This window comes from Bubalus kerabau, chromosome 15, assembly GCF_029407905.1.
Source record: "Bubalus kerabau isolate K-KA32 ecotype Philippines breed swamp buffalo chromosome 15, PCC_UOA_SB_1v2, whole genome shotgun sequence".
In the NCBI taxonomy this organism is placed as follows: domain Eukaryota; kingdom Metazoa; phylum Chordata; class Mammalia; order Artiodactyla; family Bovidae; genus Bubalus; species Bubalus kerabau.
In genome coordinates, this window is record NC_073638.1 from 752,910 (window position 1) to 780,086 (window position 27,177).

The 27,177-nt window shown below is 39.3% G+C and overlaps 1 protein-coding gene across 1 annotated transcript; it reads left to right on the forward strand.

Moving 5' to 3' along the window:
• Nucleotides 1-4,298: 4,298 nt before the first annotated feature.
• Nucleotides 4,299-5,225, forward strand: LOC129628124 (olfactory receptor 140-like). Its single transcript, XM_055547557.1, has one exon. The coding sequence runs from the start codon at nt 4,299-4,301 to the stop codon at nt 5,223-5,225; it is 927 nt and encodes a 308-aa protein (XP_055403532.1).
• The last annotated feature ends 21,952 nt before the right edge of the window (nt 5,226-27,177 follow it).

The window sequence follows — 27,177 nt, forward strand, 5'->3', positions numbered from 1 at the left end:
CTTCATGTAGACTCAGAGGAGTTCAAAATTAAATATAAGTGACATAAAACAGTTCTTCTCTGTTCAGTTTACCTCATGACAAAATTGAGTTGTTGGAAAGGTCTGCTATAGATGATGAAATGCCCTTGAGGTCCTATTAGCCATAGATAAGAAACTTTACAGAAAATGCCCACAATAGGATATGTGGTGATGCTTTTAAGGTTCATCAAAAGGAACCATTTATAAACCAACAAAGACACTCATTATAGCTGGGATAGTTGGCATTTTCAAATCTTGCAAGTTATTTCTTTGTGAGCTAACAGAAGTTGGGCATGGACTTATATCAGATACACACATAGGTAAGACTTTTTTCCCAAGGAAATCACATAATCAGAGACTTTCAGATTTTAATTGATCTTACAAATCATATTATCACCCATATCCTCACCTGACATTAAATTGTGTCTTTCTCAGCATAGAGTACATCAAGAAAGATATATTCAAGTACAATGCTACTAATTTATGTGGTGGTGGTTTAGTCACTAAGTTGTGTCCGACTTTTGCGACCCCATGGATTATAGCCTGCCAGGCTCCTCTGTCCATGGGATTCTCCAGGCAAGAATACTGGATTGGGTTGCCATTTGTAGAAATATTTTGAAGTCTTTTCTTCTTTACTGATATTTATTTAATGCTATGAGAACAGCTGCCTCCTTGGGAAAGACCCTGATGATGGGAAAGATTGAAGGTAGAGGAGAAAAGGGCAGTAAGAGAATGAAATAGTTGGATGGCTTCACTGACTCAATGGATATGAACTTGGGCAAACTCCAGGAGTTAGTGAGGCACAGGAAGGCCTGACTTGCTGTGGTCCATAGGATTGCACAGTTGGACTTGACTCAGCAACTGAACAACAAAAACATATATTTAAATTAGTAAAAAGAGTATAAATATTAATTAGAAGTAAATTAGAATAATTAATTCATATTTGCATCCAAAATTGTCTCCACTTTATTTTACAATTTAAAAATGTTTCTATGATACTGCACATTTTTTTAAATCTCTTGAAAAACACATATTATTGAAGCAGATGCACTATATTCCAATTATACTTTTTTTTTTTTTTTACACTATTGAGCATTCTGTGGTGGTGGTGGTGGTTTAGTCGCTAAGTCATGTCTGACTCTTGCGATCCCGTGGACTGTAGCCTGTCAGGTTCCTCTGTCCATGGGATTGTCCAGGCAAGAATACTGGAGTGGGTTGCCATTTCCTTCTCCAGGGGATCTTTCCAACTGAAGAATTGACACCGGGTTTCCTGCATTGCAGGAAGATGATTTACCAACTGAACTATGAACATTCCATGCTGTTTCTACATTTTCCACAGTTCTTAATAATTGTGCTGAGCATATGTGTGAATAAAGATTTTTTCTTCTTTAAAAATATTTTCCATTAGTAGTTATTTATAAAGGAGTATTGTGAAATTAAAGAAAATTGAAAAAGTAATTTGTATTTCTTCAGAGTACTTTTAAAAACACTTTTACTATATTAATTACATCTAACTCTTAGTTCATGTCCACTATATCCTTTTCTGATCTGTTGAGGTATCCCACTTCAGAATAAGGGAATACAATGAAGCTACTGCATTTTGGTTCCTCATAAGCATAATATCTGGTTTTTAAACAACTTTTATTGGAGTATATTTGATTTACAATATTGTATTCTTTTTGGATAATTAAAAGGCTCTTTAAGGAAAGACATACTGTTAGAAGAATATATTTTATTGTATTTATGTTTTGTCTTATCTTTTATTTGGGAAATATATTTCTCCCAATTTCTCATTCTGTTAGTAATGCAATATCTTGTAATCAAGAATGATGGGATAATCCAATGGAAAGATAGGGGAAGTAGCCATGAGAATGCAAGTAAGAAAAATATGAAAATTGAGAAGATCATAACTATCATGAATGGATGACTGTGGCTGTTTGGTTATGAAATTAGAAGTATTAAGGCATTTAACAGGGAAACTGCATAAATTTGTGAATAGATGTGCATTTATACACTTAGTAAGTGTTTAATAAATATTTGTTGAATGAGTATACTGTAATAGGTACTTATCTTTTAAAAAATTTTTAAATTTATTTTTAATTGGAGGATAATTGCTTTACAACATTGTGTTGGTTTCTGCCATATATCTACATGAATCAGCTGTAGGTATATGTCTGGACATACCTCAAGGGGAAGTAGGTCCCCTCTCTCTTGAACCTCCCTCCCACATCTCACCCTATCCCACCTCTCCAGATTATCACAGAGCAGCAGATTCGAGCTCCCTAGGTCATACAGTAAACTCCCTCTGGCTATCTAATTTTACACGTGTTAATGTGTATGTTTCAATGCTACTTTCTCTATTCATCCCGTCTGCTCCTCCCAGCCTGTATCCACATATCTGTTCTCCATGTCTGTGTCTCCATTGCTGCCCTGAGAACAGGTGCTTACTTTAAGTAATATATTTTATCTGTGTTGTGTTAATCTGTGCATATATTTATGAATGTATAGTGCATTGTCTATCTTACTGGCAGATGCTTTCTGTTCTCCACATCAATTTGCATTTTTAGAACTTTGACAATAAGGACTTGCTCTACTTGAAAGATTCTTGTTACTGAAAACATGTTCAAGAGTTTCTATTTTTTTAATTCAAGTCTATTAGAATTTGCAAATTTACTGAATATGATTATGTTAAATTCAATGGGAAATTGAATTTTAAAAATAAAAAGTCAATTAACAAAGATTATAATTATCTTTAAAGTAAAAAGACCCAGTAACATACTTTTTCATAGAAGCAATTCAATATTTTCACTTTTACCCAATACACTGTGTCAGAAACTATTAAACTAGAGTGCAGTTTCCTTTCAAATGTTTATTTTTGTTTCTCATAAAATATAGAGTAATGATAAACAGAGTAATAAATAAAGAACACTTGAATTCCTCCTAGATTTATGGTCTGGCGATTCAGGCATAGTCTTACCTGTTAGCTGTTAGCATTGGCGTTAGGTGCTCAATCGTGTTCAACTCTTTGTGACCCCATGGACTGTTGCCCTCCAGGCTCCTCTTTCCATGTAATTCTACAAGCAAGAATACTAGACAGGGTTGCCATGCCCTTCTCCAAGGGATCTTCCTGACCCAGGGATCAAACCCAGGTCTCCTGCATTACAGGTTGATTCTTTACAATCAGCATCTAATAGATTTCAGACACTGCCGATGTCATGCTGCTACTATAGTAAGTCAGGAACCACAGTTAAATAGTTTATGTGTTCTCATTGGTACCAGGTAGAATGTGTTATCAGTGACTTACATATATTTTCCTAAACCCTCTGCTTAGATTCGGCTTCTCTGGTGGCTCAGATGGTAAAGAATCTGTGAATCTGCCCACAATATGGGAGACCCAGGTTCAATCCCTGGGTAAAGAAGATCCCCTGGTGAAGGGAATGGCAACCCACTCCAGTATTCTTTCTTGGAGAATTTTGTGGATAGAGTCTGGCGGGGTTACAGTCCACGGGGTCACAAAGAGCCAGACAGAACTGAGCAGATAACATTTTTCTGCTTAGATATTTATTGACCACCTCTTTCTTTCCACAGTGAGAGCTGTGGGTTCAGATGTAAATTCTCATGGATGAGGGAATAACTGTTACCTGTGTAGATGCATATAAGTATTACATACCATGTGTAATCTCACAGACACAGAGGAGAGCTTGGGAGCATGTGACACTGAGGTGACTTAGCAGAGTCACAGGCAGTTAGAACAAGAATGAGAATCCTGACCCCATGTAGACAGCTCACTGTTTCCTCAATAAAGCACACATCAAATGCTGTCCTATAGCTGTTCTACAGGTGTCAGATACTTGATATGTAAAGAGACAACAAACATAATTTTTTCATCAGTAAGAAAGAATTAAAACAAATACTGGGACTAAACTGTGGACTTGCTCCACAGTTACAGGGACTGTTCTATTTCTTTTTTTTTTTTTCCCCCACAGGTAAAACTATTTTAATTTTATTTTATTTAACTTTACAATATTGTATTGGTTTTGCCATATATAAAAATGAATCTGCCACAGGTATAAATGTGTTCCCCATCCTGAACCCTCCTCCCTCCTCCCTCCCCATACCATCCCTCTGGGTAATCCCAGTGCACCAGCCCCAAGCATCCAGTATCATGCATCGAACCTGGACTATTACAGAAATTCTAACTATTATTATTTCATGATTAATACGTATCAATCTTTATTCTTTTGTAGGTAACTTAGGCTCAGCAGTTTGTAAGTTCCCAAATGAATCTCTGGATACCTCCCAACAATGTGACTGAATTTGTTCTCTTGGGACTCACACAGAATCCACACTTGCAGAAAATACTCTTTGTTGTCCTTTTACTTGTTTTCCTATTCACGGTGCTGGCCAACCTGCTCATTGTCATCACCATCTCCCTCAGCCCTACACTTTCTACTCCCATGTACTTCTTTCTCACACATTTGTCCTTCATAGATGCCTCCTTCACATCCGTCACCACCCCCAAAATGGTCATTGACCTGCTGTACCAGAAGAGAACCATCTGCTGGGGTGACTGCCTGACACAGCTCTTTGTGGGACACTTACTGGGAGGGTCAGAGACCATCGTCCTCACTGTCATGGCCTATGACCGCTACGTGGCCATCTGCAAGCCTCTGCACTACACGGCCATCATGCGACAGGGCCTCTGCCAGCTCCTGGTGGTGGTGACCTGGACCGGGGGCATTCTGCATGCCACTGTGCAGATTATTTTCACCATGGACTTGACCTTCTGTGGTCCCAATGTCATTGATCACTTCATGTGTGAGTTCTTCTCACTGTTGGAACTTTCCTGCAGTGACACCTACAAGCTTGGAATCGTGGTAGCAGCTAACACAGGGGGCATGTGCTTGCTTATTTTTTTCATGCTGCTCATCTCCTATATAGTCATCCTGAGCTCCCTGAAATCCCATGGCTCTGAAGGACGACACAAAGCCTTCTCTACATGCGGTGCCCACTTTACAGTAGTGGTGCTCTTTTTTGTCCCTTGTATATTCACCTACCTGCGTCCTGTGGCCACTTACCCTGTGGACAAGTTGGTGACTGTGTTCTTTGCAATCCTCTGTCCCATGTTAAATCCTATCATTTACACAGTGAGAAACACAGAGGTGAAAAATGCAATGAGGAGTTTACTGAAGAGGAGAGTAACTTAGGCTGTTCCCGATGACAAAAAAAAAGTGATTTATACACATAGGTAGGGTTGTACCTGCTACAAAAAAAAAGTAATAAATTTTGCAGATCATTACCATAAAAAAGAGCCTCAAAATTAATATTTGTTGAGTATTTAATTTTTGATAGACATATTTTAGGCATTTTTGATATTTTTTGATATACATTCCAGACACTTCAACATCGGTGTTTTAGCTTCATATTAGGCAATGGGGAGAACAACTATAAACCCCAGGATTGATGATTGTAGAATATGTATTTCCTAGAGTTTTACATCTACTTTATTAAATTTTTCATATATGTTACTTATATGAAATCTTTTCATGAGACATTAATCTCAGAACTTCTGTTTTTGCTTGGGCTGTATTAAAGAGATAAGGTATAGAAATTCCTAGATAAATAAACAGTAAAGGGACAATTGAGCAAGGAAATAACAGCTGAGCAATTATTTTTTAATATAAATCTAACACAAGAAGAGAGGCATGCACAAAAGGAGCAAATAATAATTCAGTCTAATTGTTTCCTTGGCACAAAAAATAAGGCAGAAATGTTGAAGTTAGTCTTCATTTACTCTATTTACTTAAATTGTAAATAGTTGTGTGTGGTACATTCAAGTGTATAGACAATAAAATTATCTGCAGTCTTAATGACTCACTTTGTCTTTGCAGTAGTTGGTGTCAACATGTTTCAGCCTGTCTCGTGTGTAACAGTATATTTCAGCACTAAAATTTTTTGTCTTCTTTTCGAAAGTTCAAATTATGCTATTTCATTTACAAAAGCAGCAACATTAGTACATTAGGAGAATTTTTTTTGAAGACAAAATCTCCTCCAGAATTCTTCCTATTAGTGAAAACCAGTACTATGGTTGATGTTTATAAAATTGAAATGTCTAAGATGAACTTTTAGGAAAGTTAGAGATACTGACAATCTCCTCTCTCTACCTAGAGGGCATTGGTCTATCTTACATTAAAATATTACTCTTTATAAATCTTGAACTGCAACACTCTAACTGGTGTTTCTTCTCACCAGTTTGAGAAATGTCACTTTATCAAACTCAGTGGTCAACAGGAGCGATTTCCTCCATAATTTGACCACACGGCAATGCTAAAACATGGTACTGCTATAACTCTGTTTACTAAGTTGCAAAAGCCTGTCTCCTAGATGCAAGAATATACACTGGGAAAAAAGGGTGCCTCTTCAACCACATTCCCTTACCCCATATACAAGAATACCCCTCAAATGGATTTAAGACATAAATGTAAAATTGGATACTATAAAACTCAAAGAGGGAAAACCTAGAAAAAACGTAATTTGTGCCACTCTATCATAACTTGCAGCCCGTTTGTTTGTTTGTTTTGTTTTTTGTCTCCTGGATTTGCCTTTGTTTTGTGGAAGTAAAAGTGTAAAAATCTCTTTGTGATCTCAAATGAAATTCTTTTAAATTTCAAAGTCCTCTTCATGTTAAGCTTAATTTCCTTAGACTTTATCAATTCAGAATTTGTAATAGTTTGGACAGCATGAAAATAGAGAAACAGATGAGAAAGAACTGTTGGACCATTTTGCTTCAAAACAAATTTTAAAGGAGATTTATACAAACTAATTATAAAAAATAAATCCAACAAATATAAAACAGAAAATATATAATGAACTAATACATATATCCATATATGATAAACCCACAGCAAATATTATCCTTAATGGTGAAAAATGGAAAGCATTTCCCTAGAGTCAGGAACAAAACATGGATGCCCACTCTTGCCACTACTATTCAACATAGTTTTGGTAGTTTTAGCCACAGCAATCAGAGAAGAAAAAGAAATAAAAGTAATCCAGATTGGAAAAGAAGAAGTAAAACTCTCACTGTTTGCAGATGACATGATGTGCATAGAAAATGATGCTTTCCACCAGAAAATTATTAGGGCTAATCAATGAATATAGTAAAGTTGCAGGGTATAAAATTAATACACAGAAATCCCTTGCATTCCTATACACTAACAATGAGAAAACATAAAGAGAAATTAAGGAAACAATTCCATTCACCATTGAAATGAAAAGAATAAAATACTTAGGAATAAATCTACCTAAAGAAACAAAAGACCTATATATAGAAAACTATAAAACATTGGTGAAAGAAATCAAAGAAGACACAAATAGATGGAGAAATATACCAAGTTCATGGGTCAGAAGAATCAATATTGTGAAAATAAGTATACTACCCAAAGCAATCTATAGATTCAATTCAATCCCTATCATGCTACCAATGGCATTCTTCAGAAAACTAGAAAATTTCACAATTTGTATGGAAATACAAAAAACCTCAAATAGCCAAATCAATCTTGAGAAAGAAGAATTAAATGGAGAAATCAACTTCCCTGACTTCAGGCTATACTACAATGCAATAGTCATCAAGACAATATGGTACGGGCACAAAGACAGAAACATAGATCAATGGAACAAAATAGAAAGCCCAGAGATAAATCCACAGGCCTACGGACAACTTATCTTTGACAAAGGAGACAAGAATATACAATAGCGAAAAGACAATCTCTTTAACAAGTGGTGCTGGGAAAACTGGTCAACCAATTGTAAAAGAATGAAACTAGAACACTTCCAAACACCATACACAAAAATAAACTCAAAATGGATTAAAGATCTAAATGTAAAACCAGAAACTATAAAACTCCTAGAGGAAAACATAGGCAAAACACTCTGACATAAATCACAGCAAGACCCTTTATGACCCACCTCCCAGCGTAATGGAAATAAAAGCAAAAATTAACAAATAGGACCTAATTAAACTGAAAAGCTTCTGCACAACAAAGGAAACTCTAAGCAAGGTGAAAAGACCGCCTTCAGAATGTGAGAAAATAATAGCAAATGAAGCAACTGACAAAGAACTAATCTCAAAAATATGCAAGCAACACCTTCAGCTCAATTCCAGAAAAATAAGCAACCCAATCAAAAAATGGGCCAAAGAACTAAACATACATTTCTCCAAAGAAGACATACAGATGGCTAACAAACACATGAAAAAATGCTCAACATCACTCATTATCAGAGAAATGCAAATCAAAACCACAATTACATACCATCTCACGCCAGTCAGAATGGCTGCTATCAAAAAGTCTACAAACAAGAAATGCTGCAGAGGGTGCAGAAAAAAGGGAATCCTCTTACACTGTTTGTGGGAATGAAAACTAGTACAGCCACTATGGAGAACAGTGTGGAGATTAATTTAAAAAACTGGAAATAGAACTGCCATATGATCCAGCAACCCCACTGCTGGGCATACAAACCAAGGAAACCAGAATTGAAAGACACATGTGTACCCCAATGTTCATTGCAGCACTGTTTACAATAGCTAGGACATAGAAGCAACCTAGATGTGCATTGGCAGATGAACGAATAAGAAAGCTGTGGTACATATACACAATGGAATATTACTCAGCTATGAAAAAGAATGCATTTGAATCAATTCTAATGAGGTGGATGAAACTGGAGCCTATTATACAGTGAAGTAAGTCAGAAAGAAAAACACCAATATAGTATGTATGTGTATATATATATATATAGTGTTCCATATATATATATATATATATATATATATATATATATATGGAATTTAGAAAGATGGTAACAATGGCCCTATATGTGAGACAGTAAAAGAGACACAGATGAAAAGAACAGTCTTTTGGACTCTGTGGAAGAAGGCGAGGGTGGGATGATTTTAGAGAATAGCATTGAAACATGTATATTATCATATGTGTAATAGATTGCTGGTCCAGGTTCAATGAATGAGACAGGGTGCTCAGGGCTGGTGCACTGGGATGATCCTGAGGGATGGGATGGGGAAGGAGGTGGGTGGGGGTAGTTCAGGATGAGGAACACAGGTACACCCATGGTTGATTCATGTCAGTGTATGGCAAAACCCACCACAATATTGCAAAGTAATTAGCCTCCAATTAAAATAAATTAAAAAATAATAATAAATAAAATAGGAGTTAGCAAGAGTTATTAAACATATTAATGTTTACTTGTCAAACAATGGAAAGAGTTAGGGAAACTAATAACAGATGATACAGAACCCAGAGGCTAGTACCTGTAGGCAGCCATTACCACAATAGGACCTGGGAGATCAGGGGAGATAATGGTCTCAGAAACATAGAAGGTCCATCTAAAAGCTAGCACTACCTCTCAGCCAGAAGACAAGGCAGCTGATTGAAGCAGACCAGAGAAGATAGCAGCTCAGGATGGAGAGATCTCAATAGGTAAAAGGTGTATATATTTAAACACCCAACCATTTATTCATTTTTATTTTCCCCTGAAGAGAGTAAGCACTATTTTTGGATTTAGCTTGAAAAACGGAAAACACTGAGGAAATGAAAGTCTTTCCAACTTATTTATTCACTTAATTTTATCGAACACCAGTATAGTCAGACCACTAGTACCACCTCAGAAGCCAATGCAAGAGACACAAGAGATGCAGGTTTGATCCCTGGGTTGGAAAGATCCCCTGGAGGTGGGCATAGCAACCCATTTCAGGACTCTTGCCTGGAGAATCTCATGGGCAACTGGACAGAGGAGTATGATGGGCTACAGTCCATAGGGTTGCAAACAGTTGGACACAACTAAAGCAACTTAACATGTACATATGCACATAGTCAGACCCTGAAACAGGTGTTGGTGATAAAGAGGTAACCAATACAATTATGTAAAGTTTAAAAAAAAAAAAAAGAATTAGAGTCTTTGTCTCTTAGATTTCTGAAATGGCTTTTAAATGGTAAAAGAAGATGAGTTAGATCAAATTTATGTATCAACAGAATTGATAGTTGCATAAGTTTTTTCTTTAATGTGTCAGGAAGTGTTTTTAACATTTGTTATTGACTGAGAAGGTATTAGGCTTATTGCATGGTGATCTCCCTGACCCTTGGTGTCCTCCAGCAAAGACCCAGGAACCAGTTGCCAGAGGTGTGGAAGAAGGATTTGAGCACCCTTGTAATAAATTGTATAGAACATCTTCAAAAGTTCACATTTTTCATAAAATAGAAAATGTAGCATGTTTCTTCTCCTGCACACAATGGGAAAAATTTAGTTTGTATTAATAAAATGTCTTGAGCATGTCTGAAAGCCCAAAATATGAACTTCTCATCACCTGATAGTAAAAATATTGTCTTATTAATTATGTTAATTTCCTGACTCTGAATTCATCATCAGCACTGAAATGTAAGAAGACGTGATAAATGTGACTGGATTCATTCTCATGGGATTTACACAGAATCCTCAGATGCAGAAAATTCGATTTTTGGCTTTACTTATTACCTATAGTAGGCTTCTCTGGTGGCTCAGGTGGTAAAGAACCTGCCTGAAGTATGGGAGGCCTGAGTTTGATCTCTAGATTGAGAAGATTCCCTGGAGGAGGGCATCGAAACCCACTCTAGTATTCTTGCGAGGAGAATCCCCATGGATAGAGGAGTCCAACAGGCTACATTCTATGGGGTTGCAAGGAGTTGGACATGACTGAGCAACTAAGCACAGCACAGCAAATCACCTATAGTGGGCTTCCCAGGTGGCACTACTGTTAAAGAACCCACCTGCCAATATGAGATGCATAAGAAACGTGAGTTCAGTCCTTGCACCAGGAAGATCCCTGGAGGAGGGCATTACTACACACTCCAGTATTCTTGCCTGGAGAATTCCCATGGACAGAGGAGACTATGGAGAGTGCTACAGTCCATAGGGTCGCAAAGAGCTGGACATGACTGAAGCAACTTAGAATTCATGCACACATCACCTATAGTGTCACTGTCAAGGAAAACCTGTTCATTCTTACTATAATCATTAGCCAGACTTTGAAATCCCTGATGTATTTCTTCCTGGCCTTCATGTTCATGATAGACACATGTTAATCTTCTTCCATAATGCCCAAAATGCTATCTGATTGGCCCTGTGATTCAAAAGCTGTCTAATTCAATGGCTAAAGGAAGCTATTGAACATTTCTTGGTAGCTTCAGAGGTGGTCCTCCTTGTGGTCATGCCTTTGACTGCTCTGTGGCCATCTCTAGACCTCCACAGTATGTGCCCATCATGGACCCCCACATATGCTGCTTCCTGGAGGGGGTATGCTGAGCAGTGGGTGTTCTCCACTCTGTTGAACAGAGTCTAGTCACTTTCTTTTTCCCATTTTGTGACTCCAACATCAAGGATCATTCCATGTATGATGTTTTCCCCGGATACAACTTATCTGCACTGACACTTGACAGTCTGTTGGTTGCTGCCAGTGGTGGGATAACCTCTGTGATCACTTTTGTAATGTGATTGGTATTCTATGTGGTCATCCTATGCTCTTGGAGACTCATTGCTCTGCAGGGAGGAAATAACAACAACAACAAAAAAGCCCTGTCTACCTGTAGCTTGCCCATCACAGTTGCTGTCTTCTTTTGTTTGTTCCCTGTATCAAGTTCATGTTCAGTTGTGTCTGATTCTTTGAGATCCTTTGGACTGTAGTCTACTAGGCTCGTCTATCTATGGGATTTTTCAGGCTAGAATATTGGAATGGGTCACCATTTCCTCCTCTAGGGGATTTCCCCAACCAAGGGATAGAACCCATGTTTCCTGCATTGCAGGTAGATTCTTTATCTGCTGAGCCATCAGGGAAGACTGTTCAGTTCAGTTCAGTTCAGTCACTCAGTGGTGTCCAATTCTTTGCGACCCCATGGACTGCAGCAGGCCAGGCTTTCCTGTCCATCACCAAGTCCTGGAGTTTACCCAAACTTATGTCCATCAAGTCAATGATACCATCCAACCATCACATCCTCTGTCATCACCCCCTTTTCCTCTTGCCTTCAGTCTTTCCCAGCCTCAGGGTCTTTTACAATGAGTCAGTTCTCTTGATATGCATAATATTTAAAATTATGTTGGATTTCTTCTTCTGTTGGGTAAAAATTGGCAATGATTATTTTAAAAAATTAATTGCACACTATTTAAACTGATGTGAAAATTTTAAAAAGTTCTCAGATGGTCAGGGGCTTCCCTTATGGCTTAGCTGGTAAAGAATCTGCCTGCAATGTGGGAGACCTGGGTTTGATCCCTGGGCTGGGAAGATCCCCTGGAGAAGGGAATACCCACTCCAGTATTCTGGCCTGGAGAATTCCATAGACTGTATAGTCCATGGAGTCACAAAAAATCGGACATGACTAATTTTCACTTTTAGATGCTCAAAGCAATATTATAAAATTAAAGTTTTTTGTCTTTATTTTACAGAAGAAAATAGAGAATCAAAAAGGTTAAATAATTCAGTCCTTGAACATGTAAGTCAGCTTTGTCCCAAATACTCTTATTTCACATCCTGTAATCTTTACATTACACAAAATCCTTTGGGCATGGTATTTGATTATGGTTTGATTCATAAAAATATTTTTGATTTTATGCCATAGGATATGACACTTCATTAGGTTAACAATTATTAGTAGCAATTTGCTGCAGTTTGTTCGTTTGTTTGCAAAAGCACACTATAAAATGTACTTCTAAAACAGTTTCAATAGTAGACATAGGCTGTCCACTTAGTTCCTTGAATCTGGATCCACTTAAAAATTGCTCTAGGAGATTATTTATAAGGAATATATAGATTTTTAAAAATCTAAAACCAAAAATCATTACTCTGCATTAGACTAAGGAAGTACTTCTTTACTCAATAATTTCCTTATTTTTAAGATTTTCTTGAAATTAATTTTTCCTCTTCATCTAAAGCAAAGTCTGCTACCAAAATATGAACGTATGTGTATTTAATGGATGGGTTTATAGTCTCCACCTTGTCAGAAAAACCCAGTCTCCCATTCCATTGGTACCATATATTTCAATGAATAAATCAATGGATATATTGATGTAGCAATATTTGGCAAGCATATTGTGCTTATAAAATTGTGATGGGGAAAAAGAGCACTAGCTTCAGCATCATGAGACATTAATCTTTTACATTATGCCAGTATCTTCTGTAACTGTAAACAGTCTTCCTTATTTCTACAAGTGGCTTATCTAGGTAAATTGCAAAGTGTTTTGAAGTTCTCTAGTTCTGCCCAGGTCAATGTGTTTGTTGCCATAAATATTGTTGCATTTGCTTCTACTTCAATTAATAGTAACATTAAAGACTTATGAGACCATAGTGCACCTCTCAAAGCTTTTCCTTTTCTGGTAAACAACATAAGGGATGTCCTTCTGGGGTGAAAGGCTTTGGATTGGGCTAAAACAACATGAACTACACTTTTTGATTCTTTGTTACATGGAGAATATGTTTCTCTACTTAATGAAATACATAAAACTTCCGTAATAACACTTTGACAGGTACATGGGTGTTGTGAAATTAGTCCCTGAATCTATCAAAGGTTAAACCACATGTCAGCTAGTTTCTGATCAGTTGTGATATGCTACATATATAATTCCTCCTGCTTTAATTCTAGTTTACCCTTGATAGCTTACAGTGAATGGTGTCGGATTCAAGATCTCTGAAGAAGAAGATTTAGTTTGGGGACCAGGGACCAGTCTTTATCACTGAAGAGCTTTTATGTAGCAGTTTTATTAAAGCGAAAAAGGACAGAGAAACCTTCTGACATAGACATCACAAAGGGGAAGGAGAGTGCCCCCCTCGCTAGTCTAAGCAAGGGAGTCATCAGTTCAGTTAATTTCAGTTCAGTCTATCAGTTGTGTCCGACTCTTTGTGACCCCATGAATCACAGCACACCAGGCCTCCCTGTCCATCACCAACCCCCGGAGTTCACTCAAACTCACGTCCATCGAGTCAGTGATGCCATCCAGCCATCTCATCCTCTATCTTCCACTTCTCCTCCTGCCCCCAATAGCTCGAACATCAGGGTCTTTTCCAATGAGTCAACTCATCACATCAGGTTGCCAAAGTATTGGACTTTGGGCTTCAGCATCAGTCCTTCCAATGAACACCCAGGACTGATCTCCTATAGAATGGACTGGTTGGATCTCCTTACAGTCCAAGGGACTCTCAAGAGTCTTCTCCAACACCACAGTTAAAAAGCATCAATTCTTCAGTGCTCAGCCTTCTTCACAGTCCAACTCTCACATCCATACATGACCACTGGAAAAACCATAACTTTGACTAGACGGACCTTTGTTGGCAAAGTAATGTCTCTGGTTTTCAATATGCTATCCAGGTTGGTCATAACTTTCCTTCCAAGGAGTGTCTTTTAATTTCATGGCTGCAATGACCATCTGCAGTGATTTTGGAACCCAAAAATATAAAGTCAGCCACTGTTTCCAACGTTTCCCCATCTATTTGCCATGAAGTGATGGGACCAGATGCCATGATCTTAGTTTTCTGAATGTTAAGATTTAAGCCAAGTTTTTCACTCTCCTCTTTCACTTTCCTCAAAAGGCTTTTTGTTCCTCTTCAATTTCTGCAATAAGCATAATGTAATCTGTATATATGAGGTTATTAATATTTCTCCCAGCAATCTTGATTCCAGCTTGTGCTTCTTCCAGCCCAGCATTTCTCATGATGTACTCTGCATAGAAGTTAAATAAGCAGGGTGACAATATACAGCCTTGATGCACTTCTTTTCCTATTTGGAACCAGTCTTTTGTTCTATGTCCAGTTCTAACTGTTGTTTCCTGACCTGCATACAGGTTTCTCAAGAGGCAGGTCAGGTGGTTTGGTTTTCCCATCTCTTTCAGAATTTTCCACAGTTTATTGTGATCCACACAGTTAAAGGCTTTGGCATAGTCAATAAAGCAGAAATAGATGTTTTTCTGGAACTCTCTTGCTTTTCGATGATCCAGCAGATGTTGGTAATTTGATCTCTGGTTCCTCTGACTTTTCTAAAGCCATGTTGAACATCTGGAAGTTCACAGTTCACGTATTGCTGAAGCCTTGCTTGAAGAATTTTGAGCATTACTTTACTAGCGTATGAGATTTGGCATTGCCTTTCTTTGGGATTGGAATGAAAACTTACTTTTTCCAGTACTGTGGTCACTGCAGAGTTTTCCAAATTTGCTGGCATATTGAGTACAGCACTTTCACAGCATCATCTTTCAGGATTTGAAATAGTACTGGTATTCCATCACCTCCACTAGCTTTGCTCGTAGTGATGCTTTCTAAGGCCCACTTGACTTCACATTCCAGGATGTCTAAGTGAGTGATCACACCATCGTGATTATCTTGGTCATGAAGCTCTTTTTTGTACAGTTCTTCTGTGTATTCTTGCCACCTCTTCTTAATATCTTCTGCATTGGAAAAGACTCTTATGCTGGGAGGGATTGGGGGCAAGATGAGAAGGGGACGACAGAGGATGAGATAGTTGTATGGCATCACTGACTCGATGGACGTCAGTCTCAGTGAACTCTGGGAGTTGGTGATGGACAGGGAGGCCTGGCGTGCTGCGATTCATGGGGTCACAAAGAGTCGGACGCGACTGAGCGACTGATCTGATCTGATCTGATCTGTTAGGTCCATACCATTTCTGTCCTTTATTGAGCACATCTTTGCATGAAATGTTCCCTTGGTATCTCTAATTTTCTTGAAGAGATCTCTAGTCTTTCCCATTCTGTTGTTTTCCTCTATTTCTCTCCATTGGTCACTGAGGAAGGCTTTCGTATCTCTCCTTGCTATTCTTTGGAACTCTGCATTCAGATGCTTATATCTTTCTTTTTCTCCTTTGCTTTTGGCTTCTCTTCTTTTCACAGCTATTTTTAAGGCCTCCTCAGACAGCCATTTTGCTTTTTTGCATTTCTTTTCCATGGGATGGTCTTGATCCCTGTCTCCTGTACAATGTCATGAACCTCCGTCCATAGTTCATCAGGCACTCTGTCTATCAGATCTAGTCCCTTAATTCTATTTCACACTTCCACTGTATAATCATAAGGGATTTGATTTAGGTCATTCATTTAGACCTGAATGGTCTAGTGGTTTTCCCCACTTTCTTCAATTTAAGTCTGAATTTGGCAATAAGGAGTTCATGATCTGAGCCACAGTCAGGTCCTGGTCTTGTTTTTGCTGACTGTATAGAGCTTTTCCATCTTTGGCTGAAAAGAATATAATCAATCTGATATCAGTGTTGACCATCTGGTGATGTCCATGTGTAGAGTCTTCTCTTGTGTTGTTGGAAGAGAGCGTTTGTTATGACCAGCGCTTTCTCTTGGCAAAATTCTATTAGCCTTTGCCCTGCTTCATTCCGTACTCCATGGCCAAATTTGCCTGTTACTGCAGGTGTTTCTTGACTTCCTACTTTTGCATTCCAGTCCTCTATAATGAAAAGGACATCTTTTTGAGTGTTAGTTCTAAAAGGTCTTGTAGGTCTTCATAGAACCGTTCAACTTCAGCTTCTTCAATGTTACTGGTTGGGGCATAGGCTTGGATTACTGTGATATTGAATGGTTTGCCTTGGAAACGAACAGAGATCATTCTGTCATTTTTGAGATTGCATCCAAGTACTGCATTTCCAACTCTTTTGTTGATCATTATGGCTACTCCATTTATTCTAAGTAATTCCTGCCCACAGTAGTTGATATAACGGTCATCTGAGTTAAATTCACCAATTCCAGTTCATTTTAGCTCGCTGATTCCTAGAATGTTGATGTTCACTCTTTCCATCTCCTGTTTGACCACTTCCAATTTGCCTTGATTCATGGAACTAACATTCCAGGTCCCTATGCAATATTGCTCTTTACAGCATAAGACCTTGCTTCTATCACCAGTACATCCACAACTGGGTTGTTTTTGCTTTGGCTCCAAATAGGAAATAATAGGATTAGCAATAATATTTTCAGGAAGAAGAAACTGTCCTCAAGCAGGATACATTGTTGTTATATAATCCTTACTAAGGAATGTAGGGGGAAAAAAGTTTGTCCCTTCTTCCTCCTTGAGAATTCCAGACCTCTTTCTCTTCTCTGAGAGCCCCAGACTCCTTTCTCCTCTTCAGGAACCCTAGACTTCTTATCAAACTGCCTAGGAATTGACTCTCTCAGTCCCCTGTTTTCTTTTAGGAGAATTATGGTGCCAAGGGAAAGGAGCCTCCTTTTCATTCTATAAATACTTCCTGCTGTTGTGTGGTGTCATCCTTAAATTGTTGAGGCAACTTATTCTCAGAACCCTCAAATTGAGTGTGCCTGATCCAGGGGCTCCAAGTAATAGTTGCAAGAGGCTGTGGTACTCATAGGAGCCTGGACAACCATTTGTATCTTAAACGCTTTCATACAGTTAAAAACAAACTCAGTTTAAACAGTTACAGATGTCAGGCAAAATACTCAATAAACAAAGTTTATGATGTTTTATTATGTTTTATAAAACATAGTATTATGTTTTACAATACTTTATTAAAGTATTATATTTTATGTTTTGTAAAACATAGTATCATGTTTTGTAATACTTTGTTAAAACAAAGTATTATGATGTTTATTATGTTTTATAAAACATAATCAAAATTAAAAGTTACATTATGTCCATAGTTACATCAGTCCATCTTAGGATTGTTAGATGTCATCAGATTAAGAAGAAGTATTGCATATGTTTATTGTTGGTGAAGGTATTTGCAGAGCTGAAGAAAGTCCTTTCCTTGAAGTGGAGAAAACCACAATGGGAAGCTTTCAATTGATGAGGTGGTTGAAAAGCTGAAAGCTGAGTCAAATAGTTAGTTAATTCTAAGGTTTCAGGATCTATGACAATCAGATCAGATCAGATCAGTCGTTCAGTCGTGTCCGACTCTTTGCCACCCCATGAATCGCAGCACGCCAGGCCTCCCTGTCCATCACCAACTCCCAGAGTTCACCCAGACTCACGTCCATCGAGTCAGTGATGCCATCCAGCCATCTCATCTTCTGTCATCTCCTTCTCCTCTTGCCTCCAACCCCTCCCAGCATCAGAGTCTTTTCCAATGAGTCAACACTTCGCATGAGGTGGCCAAAGTACTGGAGTTTCAGCTTTAGCATCATTCCTTCCAAAGAAATCCCAGGGCTGATCTCCTTCAGAATGGACTGGTTGGATCTCCTTGCAGTCCAAGGGATGCTCAAGAGTCTTCTCCAACAACACAGTTCAAAAGCATCAATTCTTAGGCTCTCAGTCTTCTTCACAGTCCAACTCTCACATCCATACATGACCACTGGAAAAACCATAGCCTTGACTAGACAAACCTTTGTTGGCAAAGTAATGTCTCTGCTTTTGAATATGCTATCTAGGTTGGTCACAACTTTCCTTCCAAGGAGTAAGCATCTTTTAATTTCATGGCTGCAGTCACCATCTGCAGTGATTTTGGAGCCCAGAAAAATAAAGTCTGACACTGTTTCCACTGTTTCCCCATCTATTTCCCATGAAATGATGGGACCAGATGCCATGATCTTCGTTTTCTGAATGTTCAGCTTTAAGTCAACTTTTTCTCTCTCCTCTTTCACTTTCATCAAGAGGCTTTTTAGTTTCTCTTCTCTTTCTGCCATAAGGGTGGTGTCATCTGCATATCTGAGGTTATTGATATTTCTCCCGGCAATCTTGATTCCAGCTTGTGTTTCTTCCAGTCCAGTATTTATCATGATGTACTCTGCATAGAAGTTAAATAAGCAGGGTGACAATATACAGCCTTGACCTACTCCTTTTCCTATTTGGAATCAGTCTGTTGTTTCATGTCCAGTTCTAACTGTTGCTTCCTGATATTCCTGCATACAAATTTCTCAAGAGGCAGATCAGGTGGTCTGGTATTCCCATCTCTTTCAGAATTTTCCACAGTTTATTGTGATCCACACAGTCAAACGCTTTGGCATAGTCAATAAAGCAGAAAGAGATGTTTTTCTGGAACTCTCTTGCTTTTTCCATGATCCAGCTGATGTTGACAATTTGATCTCTGGTTCCTCTGCCTTTTCTAAAACCAGCTTGAGCATCAGGAAGTTCACGGTTTGCATATTGCTGCAGCCTGGCTTGGAGAATTTTGAGCATTACTTTACTAGCGTGTGAGATGAGTGCAATTGTGTGGTAGTTTGAGCATTCTTTGGCATTGCCTTTCTTTCAGATGGGAATGAAAACTGACCTTTTCCAGTCCTGTGGCCACTGCTGAGTTTTCCAGATTTGCTGGCATATTGAGTGCAGCACTTTCACAGCATCATCTTTCAGGATTTGGAATAGCTCAACTGGAATTCCATCACCCTCACTAGCTTTGTTCATAGTGATGCTTTCTAAGGCCCACTTGACTTCACATTCCAGGATGTGTGGCTCTACGTCAGTGATCACACCATCATGATTATCTGGGTCTTGAAGATATTTTTTGTACAGTTCTTCTGTGTATTCTTGCCGCCTCTTCTTAATATCTTCTGCTTCTGTTAGGTCCTACTATTTCTGTCCTTTATCGAGCCCATCTTTGCATGAAATGTTCCTTTGGTATATCTGATTTTCTTGAAGAGATCTCTAGTCTTTCCCATTCTGTTGTTTTCCTCTATTTCTTTGCATTGATTGCTGAAGATGGCTTTCTTATCTCTTCTTGCTATTCTTTTGAACTCTGCATTCAGATATTTATATCTTTCCTTTTCTCTTTGCTTTTCACTTCTGTTCTTTTCACAGCTATTTGTAAGGCCTCCCCAGACAGCCATTTTGTTTTTTTGCATTTCTTTTCCATGGGGATAGTCTTGATCCCTGTCTCCTGTACAATGTCACGAACCTCATTCTGTAGCTCATCAGGCACTTTATCTATCAGATCTAGGCCCTTAAATATATTTCTTACTTTCACTGTATAATCATAAGGGATTTGATTTAGGTCATACCTGAATGGTCTAGTGGTTTTCCCTACTTTCTTCAATTTAAGTCTGAATTTGGGAATAAGGAGGTCATGGTCTGAGCCACAGTCAGCTCCTGGTCTTGTTTTTGCTGACTGTATAAAGCTTCTCCATCTTTGGCTGCAAAGAATATAATCAATCTGATTTTGGTGTTGACCACCTGGTGATGTCCATGTATAGAGTCTTCTATCTGCGTGCAAAAATGGTCTGTGATAGAGATAGTCCCTTCTTTCTAGGGTCAATTCAAGCCCTCATTAAAACTATGGGTAAAACTTTAAACCAACTGTCTTGTGTTTCCTGAGTTAATTTACACAGATGTCTCTTAATAATGTCATTAGCCTTTTCAACTTTTGCTGCAGATTGGGGTCTCCAGGAACAGTGTAAGTGATATTCTCTTCCTAGAGCTTTCAACAGCCCTTGAGTCGCAGTGGTTTTAAAGATGGAGCCAATTTCACTCTGAACTTTAATTTAAGATCCTGCTTACATCAAGAGAAGTCAGTACAGTAAGATTTTGCCCGTTAGTAAACTTTTGAGCTTTAAACATTAGCAAAACAATAGTAGTAATTCAGTTCAGTTCAGTTAAGTCACTCAGTCGTGTCTGACTCTTTGTGACCCCATGGACTGAAGCATGCCAGGTCTCCCTGTCTATCACCAACTCCCAGATTCCACCCAAATCTATGTCCATTGAGTCAGTGATGCCATACAACCATCTCATCCTATGTCATCCCCTTCTCCTTCTGCTGTCAATCTTTCCCAGCATCAGGGTCTTTTCAAAAGAGTCAGCTCTTTGCATCAGGTGACCAAAGTATTGGAGTTTCAGCTTCAACATCAGTCCTTCCAATGAATATTCAGGATTGGTCTCCTTTAAGATGGACTGGTTGGATCTCCTTGCAGTCCAAGGGATGCTCAAGAGTCTTCCCCAACACCACAGTTCAAAAGCATCAATTCTTCAATGCTCAGCTTTCTTTATAGTCCAACTCTCACATCCATACATGACTATTGGAAAAACCATAGACTTGACTAGATGGACCTTTGTTAACAAAGTAATATGCTGTCTAGGTTGGTAATATCTTTTTTTCCAAGGAGCAAGCATCTTTTAATTTCATGGGTGCAGTCACCATCTGCAATGATTTTGGAGCCCCAAAAAATAGTCTGTCACTGTTTCCACTGTTACCCCATCTATTTCCCATGAAGTGATGGGACTGGATGCCGTGATCTTCGTTTTCTGAATGTTAAGCTTTAAGCCAACTTTTTACTCTCCTCCCATAGACTTTTTTTTTACAGTAACAAATGAACTCTAATCCTTTGGGCAGACTCAAAATTGGAGCCTGCAAGAGAGCAGTTTGAAGAGACTCAAAAGTCTTTTAAGTCTCTGGGGACCAAACCAGCTTGTTGGTTTGGGCCTGCTGAGTTTAAGTTATAAGTTTTTTATAAAGACAGGACAAGTTCTTTATAACCCAGAATCCAAATGCAGCAATAGCCTATAATTCCCAAGAATCTTTTCAATTGTCTTAAAGTCATATTTGGCTCATTTAAGAATTTCAGACAATAAAGTATAAGGACTGGGTACATATTATTCATACATCTAAAACAAGTCTCCATTTATCACTTCAAAATTTTTACCTCCAAAATAGGAGTGTTGCATGGACTACTACAGGAAATTAATAGCCCCTGATCCTTTAAATTCTCAATGATGAGTTTTAACCCTTCCTTAACCTTGGGACTTAGTGGGTACTGCTTTTGATGTGAAAATAGGTGAGGGTCATTGAGCTTGATAACCACAGAAACAGTGTTTTGTGATCGACCCAGTTTTTACATCAGCTCACACCTTAGGATTTACATTTTGCTCAATTAAAAGACCAGATTCCATATTCATGAGAATAGAGGCCTCAACCTTGCTCAGTATATCCCAAGAAGGCATAAGGGAGACTCTGGCATGACTAGAAACTTGAGAAAATAGCACAGAGCCCTAGTTGACCCTTCAATTCAGTTCAGTTCAGTTCAGTCACTCAGTCGTGTCCGACTCTTTGCGACCCCATGAATTGCAGCACACCAGGCCTCCCTGTCCATCACCAACTCCTGGAGTTCACCCAGACTCACGTCCATCGAGTTGGTGATGCCATTCAGCCATCTCATCCTCTGTCATCCTCTTCTCCTCCTGCCCCCAATCCCTCCCATCATCAGAGTCTTTTCCAATGAGTCAACACTTTGCATGAGGTGGCCAAAGTACTGGAGTTTCAGCTTTAGCATCATTCCTTCCAAAGAAATCCCAGGGCTGATCTCCTTCAGAATGGACTGGTTGGATCTCCTTGCAGTCCAAGGGACTCTCAAGAGTCTTCTCCAACACCACAATTCAAAAGCATGAATTCTTTAGCACTCATTTTTCTTCGCAGTCGAACTCTCACATCCATACATGACCACTGGAAAAACCATAGCCTTGACTAGACGAACCTTTGTCGGCAAAGTAATGTCTCTGCTTTTGAATATGCTATCTATGTTGGTCATAACTTTCCTTCCAAGGAGTAAGAGTCTTTTAATTTCATGGCTACAGTCACCATCTGCAGTGATTTTGGAGCCCAAAAAAATAAAGTCTGACATTGTTTCCACTGTTTCCCCATCTATTTCCCATGAAGTGATGGGACCAGATGCCATGATCTTCGTTTTCTGAATGTTGAGTTTTAAGCCAACTTTTTCACTCTCCACTTTCACTTTCATCAAGAGGCTTTTTAGTTCCTCTTCACTTTCTGCCATAAGGGTGGTGTCATCTGCATATCTGAGGTTATTGATATTTCTCCCGGCAATCTTGATTCCAGCTTGTGTTTCTTCCAGTCCAGTGTTTCTCATGATGTACTCTACATAGAAGTTAAATAAGCAGGGTGACAATATACAGCCTTGACCTACTCCTTTTCCTATTTGGAATCAATCTGTTGTTCCATGTCCAGTTCTAACTGTTGCTTCCTGACCTGCATACAGATTTCTCAAGAGGCAGATCAGGTGGTCTGGTATTCCCATCTCTTTCAGAATTTTCCACAGTTTATTGTGATCCTCACAGTCAAAGGCTTTGGCATAGTCAATGAAGCAGAAAGAGATGTTTTTCTGGATCTCTCTTGGTTTTTCCATGATCTAGTGGATGTTGGCAATTTGATCTCTGGTTCCTCTGCCTTTTCTAAAACCAGCTTGAATATCAGGAAGTTCACGGTTCCCATATGCTGAAGCCTGGCTTGGAGAATTTTGTTGCCCCTTAAAGGGTGGCAAATAACATCATTTGGCTCGTCTATACAGCCCCATTACAGTAGTGGATTGGGAGGAAAGCAGACCACAGGTTTCACTGAGCACAGAGAAATTTACCCAAGTGTCCAAAAGAAATCAAATGATTGGCCCTTACAGTTATTAGTACCCAGGGTTCCTCAAGTGTAATTAGGACGAGAGCCCTTGTGGGGACCCCTGGGCACCTTCGGTCCTGAATTTCCCAAGAGCCCAATCTCTGGGGCCTACACCACAGAGGGCAGTCTCTCCTCCAGTATGGTCCTTTGCAGACCAGACATGGAGCCGGGGGTGGCTTAGATGCCTGAGGGCAATCCTACTTGAGATGCCCCTCCTTTCCACAGTAATAACAAGCTCATCCCTTTTAACCTAGGTCCCTCTGGGCATTTTTCTCAGGCCATTTTAGAGCAGATCTAACAGCCATACTGGGTCTTCAGTCTTTTGTCTGTTTTTCTTTTGCTCTTATTTTTCTTCTCATATTCTGTACCTTAATATAGGGTCTGAACCAACTGCAACAGTTTTTCTAAAGACTGATTTGTTCTGAACACCTGTTTTAATAACTTATGGCAGATATCTGGAGCTAACTGTGTGGGAAACCTATCTTTTAAGATTTTTTCTCCTTCTGAACTTTCAGGATCAATGTCAGTAATCTTGCAGAGAGCCTGCCATAGTTTAGGAAATTACCAGTAGTTTCCTTCTCTCCCTGTTCTATGTCAGCCAACTTAACACAGTTTAAAGTGTTTGTGTGTGCTTGCTTGAGCACTTCAAGAATACATCTGACAAAGTGGTTGTTATGAGAACTGCTTGGCTCCCAGAAGGCGGGTGGTGGGAGGAGCTATTTCATGTTCCCTCTTTTCCCTTATCTCACATTCAAGCTATTTATCTCCAAAAGTATTAGCTTTCCCCAAAATTCAAGTTTTTGAGTCAGGGGGTCAGCGTCTGTCCCAAGACATAACCTCTAAATAGTCTAGCGAGACTGAGGCAACCCATCCTAGAAGGGTGCCCCTGATTCTCAATCTGTTCAGTTGGGAGCCCCAGATACAAGGGCAAAGTAAGAGGACAGGAGGGAGCTGAAGGTTTCACACCCAAATCTTCACCTTTAGGACATAAGTCTGGCATATCTTACAGAGAGGTAAACAGCAACATATATGTCACTTCTACCCATTTCTTATTTTCTACAGAACTGGTCTAGTTGTAAAACAGTGTCATAATTAAGAGACGCTTCAACAGGCCAGCGTCTCCTATCTTCCAAAGGATACTATGGCCATTCAGTATCACAGAAGAAGATCAAGCATATCTTTTTTTAAATTCTGGGGTCAAACTTGTCCCAGTTTTTATTTGTTTATTTTTTATTGCATATTGATTGCTTTTATTTTATTTTTTTTTCATTTCATATATGATATTATCCATGTTTCAATGCCATTCTCCCAAATCATCCCACCCTCTCCCTCTCCTGTCCCAGTTTTTTAAACACATTGTAACGAAGTGGTTCTGGAACGGAGAGCTCCCATCTGTAAGAGAGAAAAAAGTGGCATCCACAGCAGTGGCTATTTTACACCAGAAGTGTCCTTGCCTACTCTAGATGGGGGTATATACAGACTTTCCACTGAAGCTTTCCTTCCCTGTCAGACTTTGTCCCCTACCAAAGCAGGCATCTTACTCATCCCTCCCAGTTCTACCACTGAGGCAGGGTGGAATGCACCAGGAGTAGACCTGATGGCATCCCAGATCGATTTTCAGTTCCTTACCACCAAGACCTTTGTTTGATTTGCTCTTTTCTCTGATGTCATCCAGAGTGTAACAGAGTAGCTTTCCAGAATCTTTCCAAAGCTAGGACTACTTGGGGAAGCATCTGTCTTTCATGTCCCTATGCACATTTCTGAATACAGTCCTGACTGCAGTAGAAGCGGTGAGTCATAAAGGGATGAAGGACAAGGAAGGTTCCCTTGTGAGTGTCATCACACCAGTATAGCAAAAAAGGTGGTGGAGGGTTGGCCAGAGAAGAAAAAGTGATTTTTGTCCTCAAGCTTCTAGGGCCAATCCTTCCAGTTCATTCTCACAAGTTCCACAAAAGGAATATCTAGGGAGCTGATACAAAAGCCACCAGAGTGCCTCCTCTGGTCCACTAAGAGCTAGCACTACCAAAGGAAGAAGCCCATTGTATTTCCAATCTAACCAGATGCTGCAGTTCCTGACCTGTGTCCTCCAAAACCTCATGGTCACCAGCAGTGCTTCTATCCACAAAGATCAGAGGCACAGCCATGACAAAGACTCACTTTCAGGTTGCTGGCTCCTGAGGCAGGCAGAAAGGAGAGTGCTCTCTAGCCTGAGAGATGGTCCTGCAGCTAGAGCTCCGCCTCACTCCCAAACATGCTCCTGTAACTTTCGGCTCCTAGCAAGGCTAGGCGCTTCCATACTTAGGGTCTAAGTAACAGTACATAGTAACAGCCTGAATCACAATTCCCTTGAATGTCAATAATCTGATAGATTAAGTTAGTAGTTCTAATTTCCCACACAATTATGAAATGGTCAAAGAGATCAGGAAAAGGTGACTGAGAAAGGAAAGTTCGGTCCACATGCTTTGCCCATCTCTGGCCGCTCCCCTGGGAGGGAGGTTGGGTGTCTCTTAGCATTGTCAGATCAGTATAAACCCTCGACAAGGCTCCCCTTTTTGAAGCTGCCTTCAGTCATTACAAGGCACTGTGAATCCACAGAGCAGGGCTCATCATTTCATCAGGGTGTGTCATTCATTCACACAAGCATACCACAGAGTTAGTAAGTAAAGCAGAAAACATGTATAGTGAGAACGCAGAGAGGCTAGAGCTCTGAGTGTTCTTACCTTGTGAAGATCCTGGACTAGCCTTATGGTGAAAGGTGTCAGATTCATGATCTCTGAAGAAGATCTAGCTTCAGGGCCAGGGACCAGGCTTGATCACTCAAGAGAGTTTATGTAGCTGAGTTTATTAAAGTGAAAAAGGACAGAGAAACCGTCTGTCATAGACATCAAAAGGGGGACGGAGTGTGCTCCCCTCAGTAGCCTAAGCAAGGGAGTCATACACTTTTTTAATTACTTATTACAATGAGTCAAAGTAATGTCTCAAGGTTGTAAAGATCTTACTAGACCCACTCCCATAATTTATATTTTAAGATAAGAGGATTAGCCAGAAGGTTTTCAGGAAGGAGAAATCGTCCTCACGAAGGATACTTTGCTGTTATATAATCCTTACTAAGGAAGTCCTCACGAAGGATACTTTGCTGTTATATAATCCTTACTAAGGAATGCAGGAAAAAAAAATTGTCCTTTCCTCCTCCTTGAGAATTCCAGCCCCCTATCTCCTCTTTGAGAGCCCTAGGCCCTTTTCTCCTCCTCATGGCCCCCTGACTTCTTATCAACCTGCCAAGGAATTGTTTCTCTCACCCCTGAGTTTGAGAATCTGCATTGTTGTCTATGACTCAAACCACTTTGTCCTTGGATTTGTATTCTGGAAACAGACTTTCATGGTATAGCTCCAGGAACTCCTCTTTTGAAAACTTACTTTCATATACAGACTTCATTGATTTAGACCTATAGCTAGCTCCACTCTTTCCCTTTAATGCTACTCTAGCATTTGGGAGTTGGATGAGACAGGTGTATAGGTTATAAAGCAATCTCTCTACCCAACACTGTAAATATTTAAGTAGAAGCTGGATTACTACTCAATGGGCCATCATGAATGGACTTCAATCTTTTATAAGGTTGAGAATGATAACCATGTCAGTATATACTAATTATCTGATTTGATTCTGGCTTTCATTTTAGAGTTGGTAGAAGAGTTCTAGACTTTTTTTATGAAAATACTTTAGCAAAATCCAAATCTCCTATAGTTCTTTATATAGTTTAAAATCCTCTTTCAGACTGTCTTT

Excerpts from the sequence above, each read along its gene's own strand:
- LOC129628124 (XM_055547557.1), top strand. The coding sequence starts at position 4,299 with ATGAATCTCTGGATACCTCCCAACAATGTGACTGAATTTGTTCTCTTG.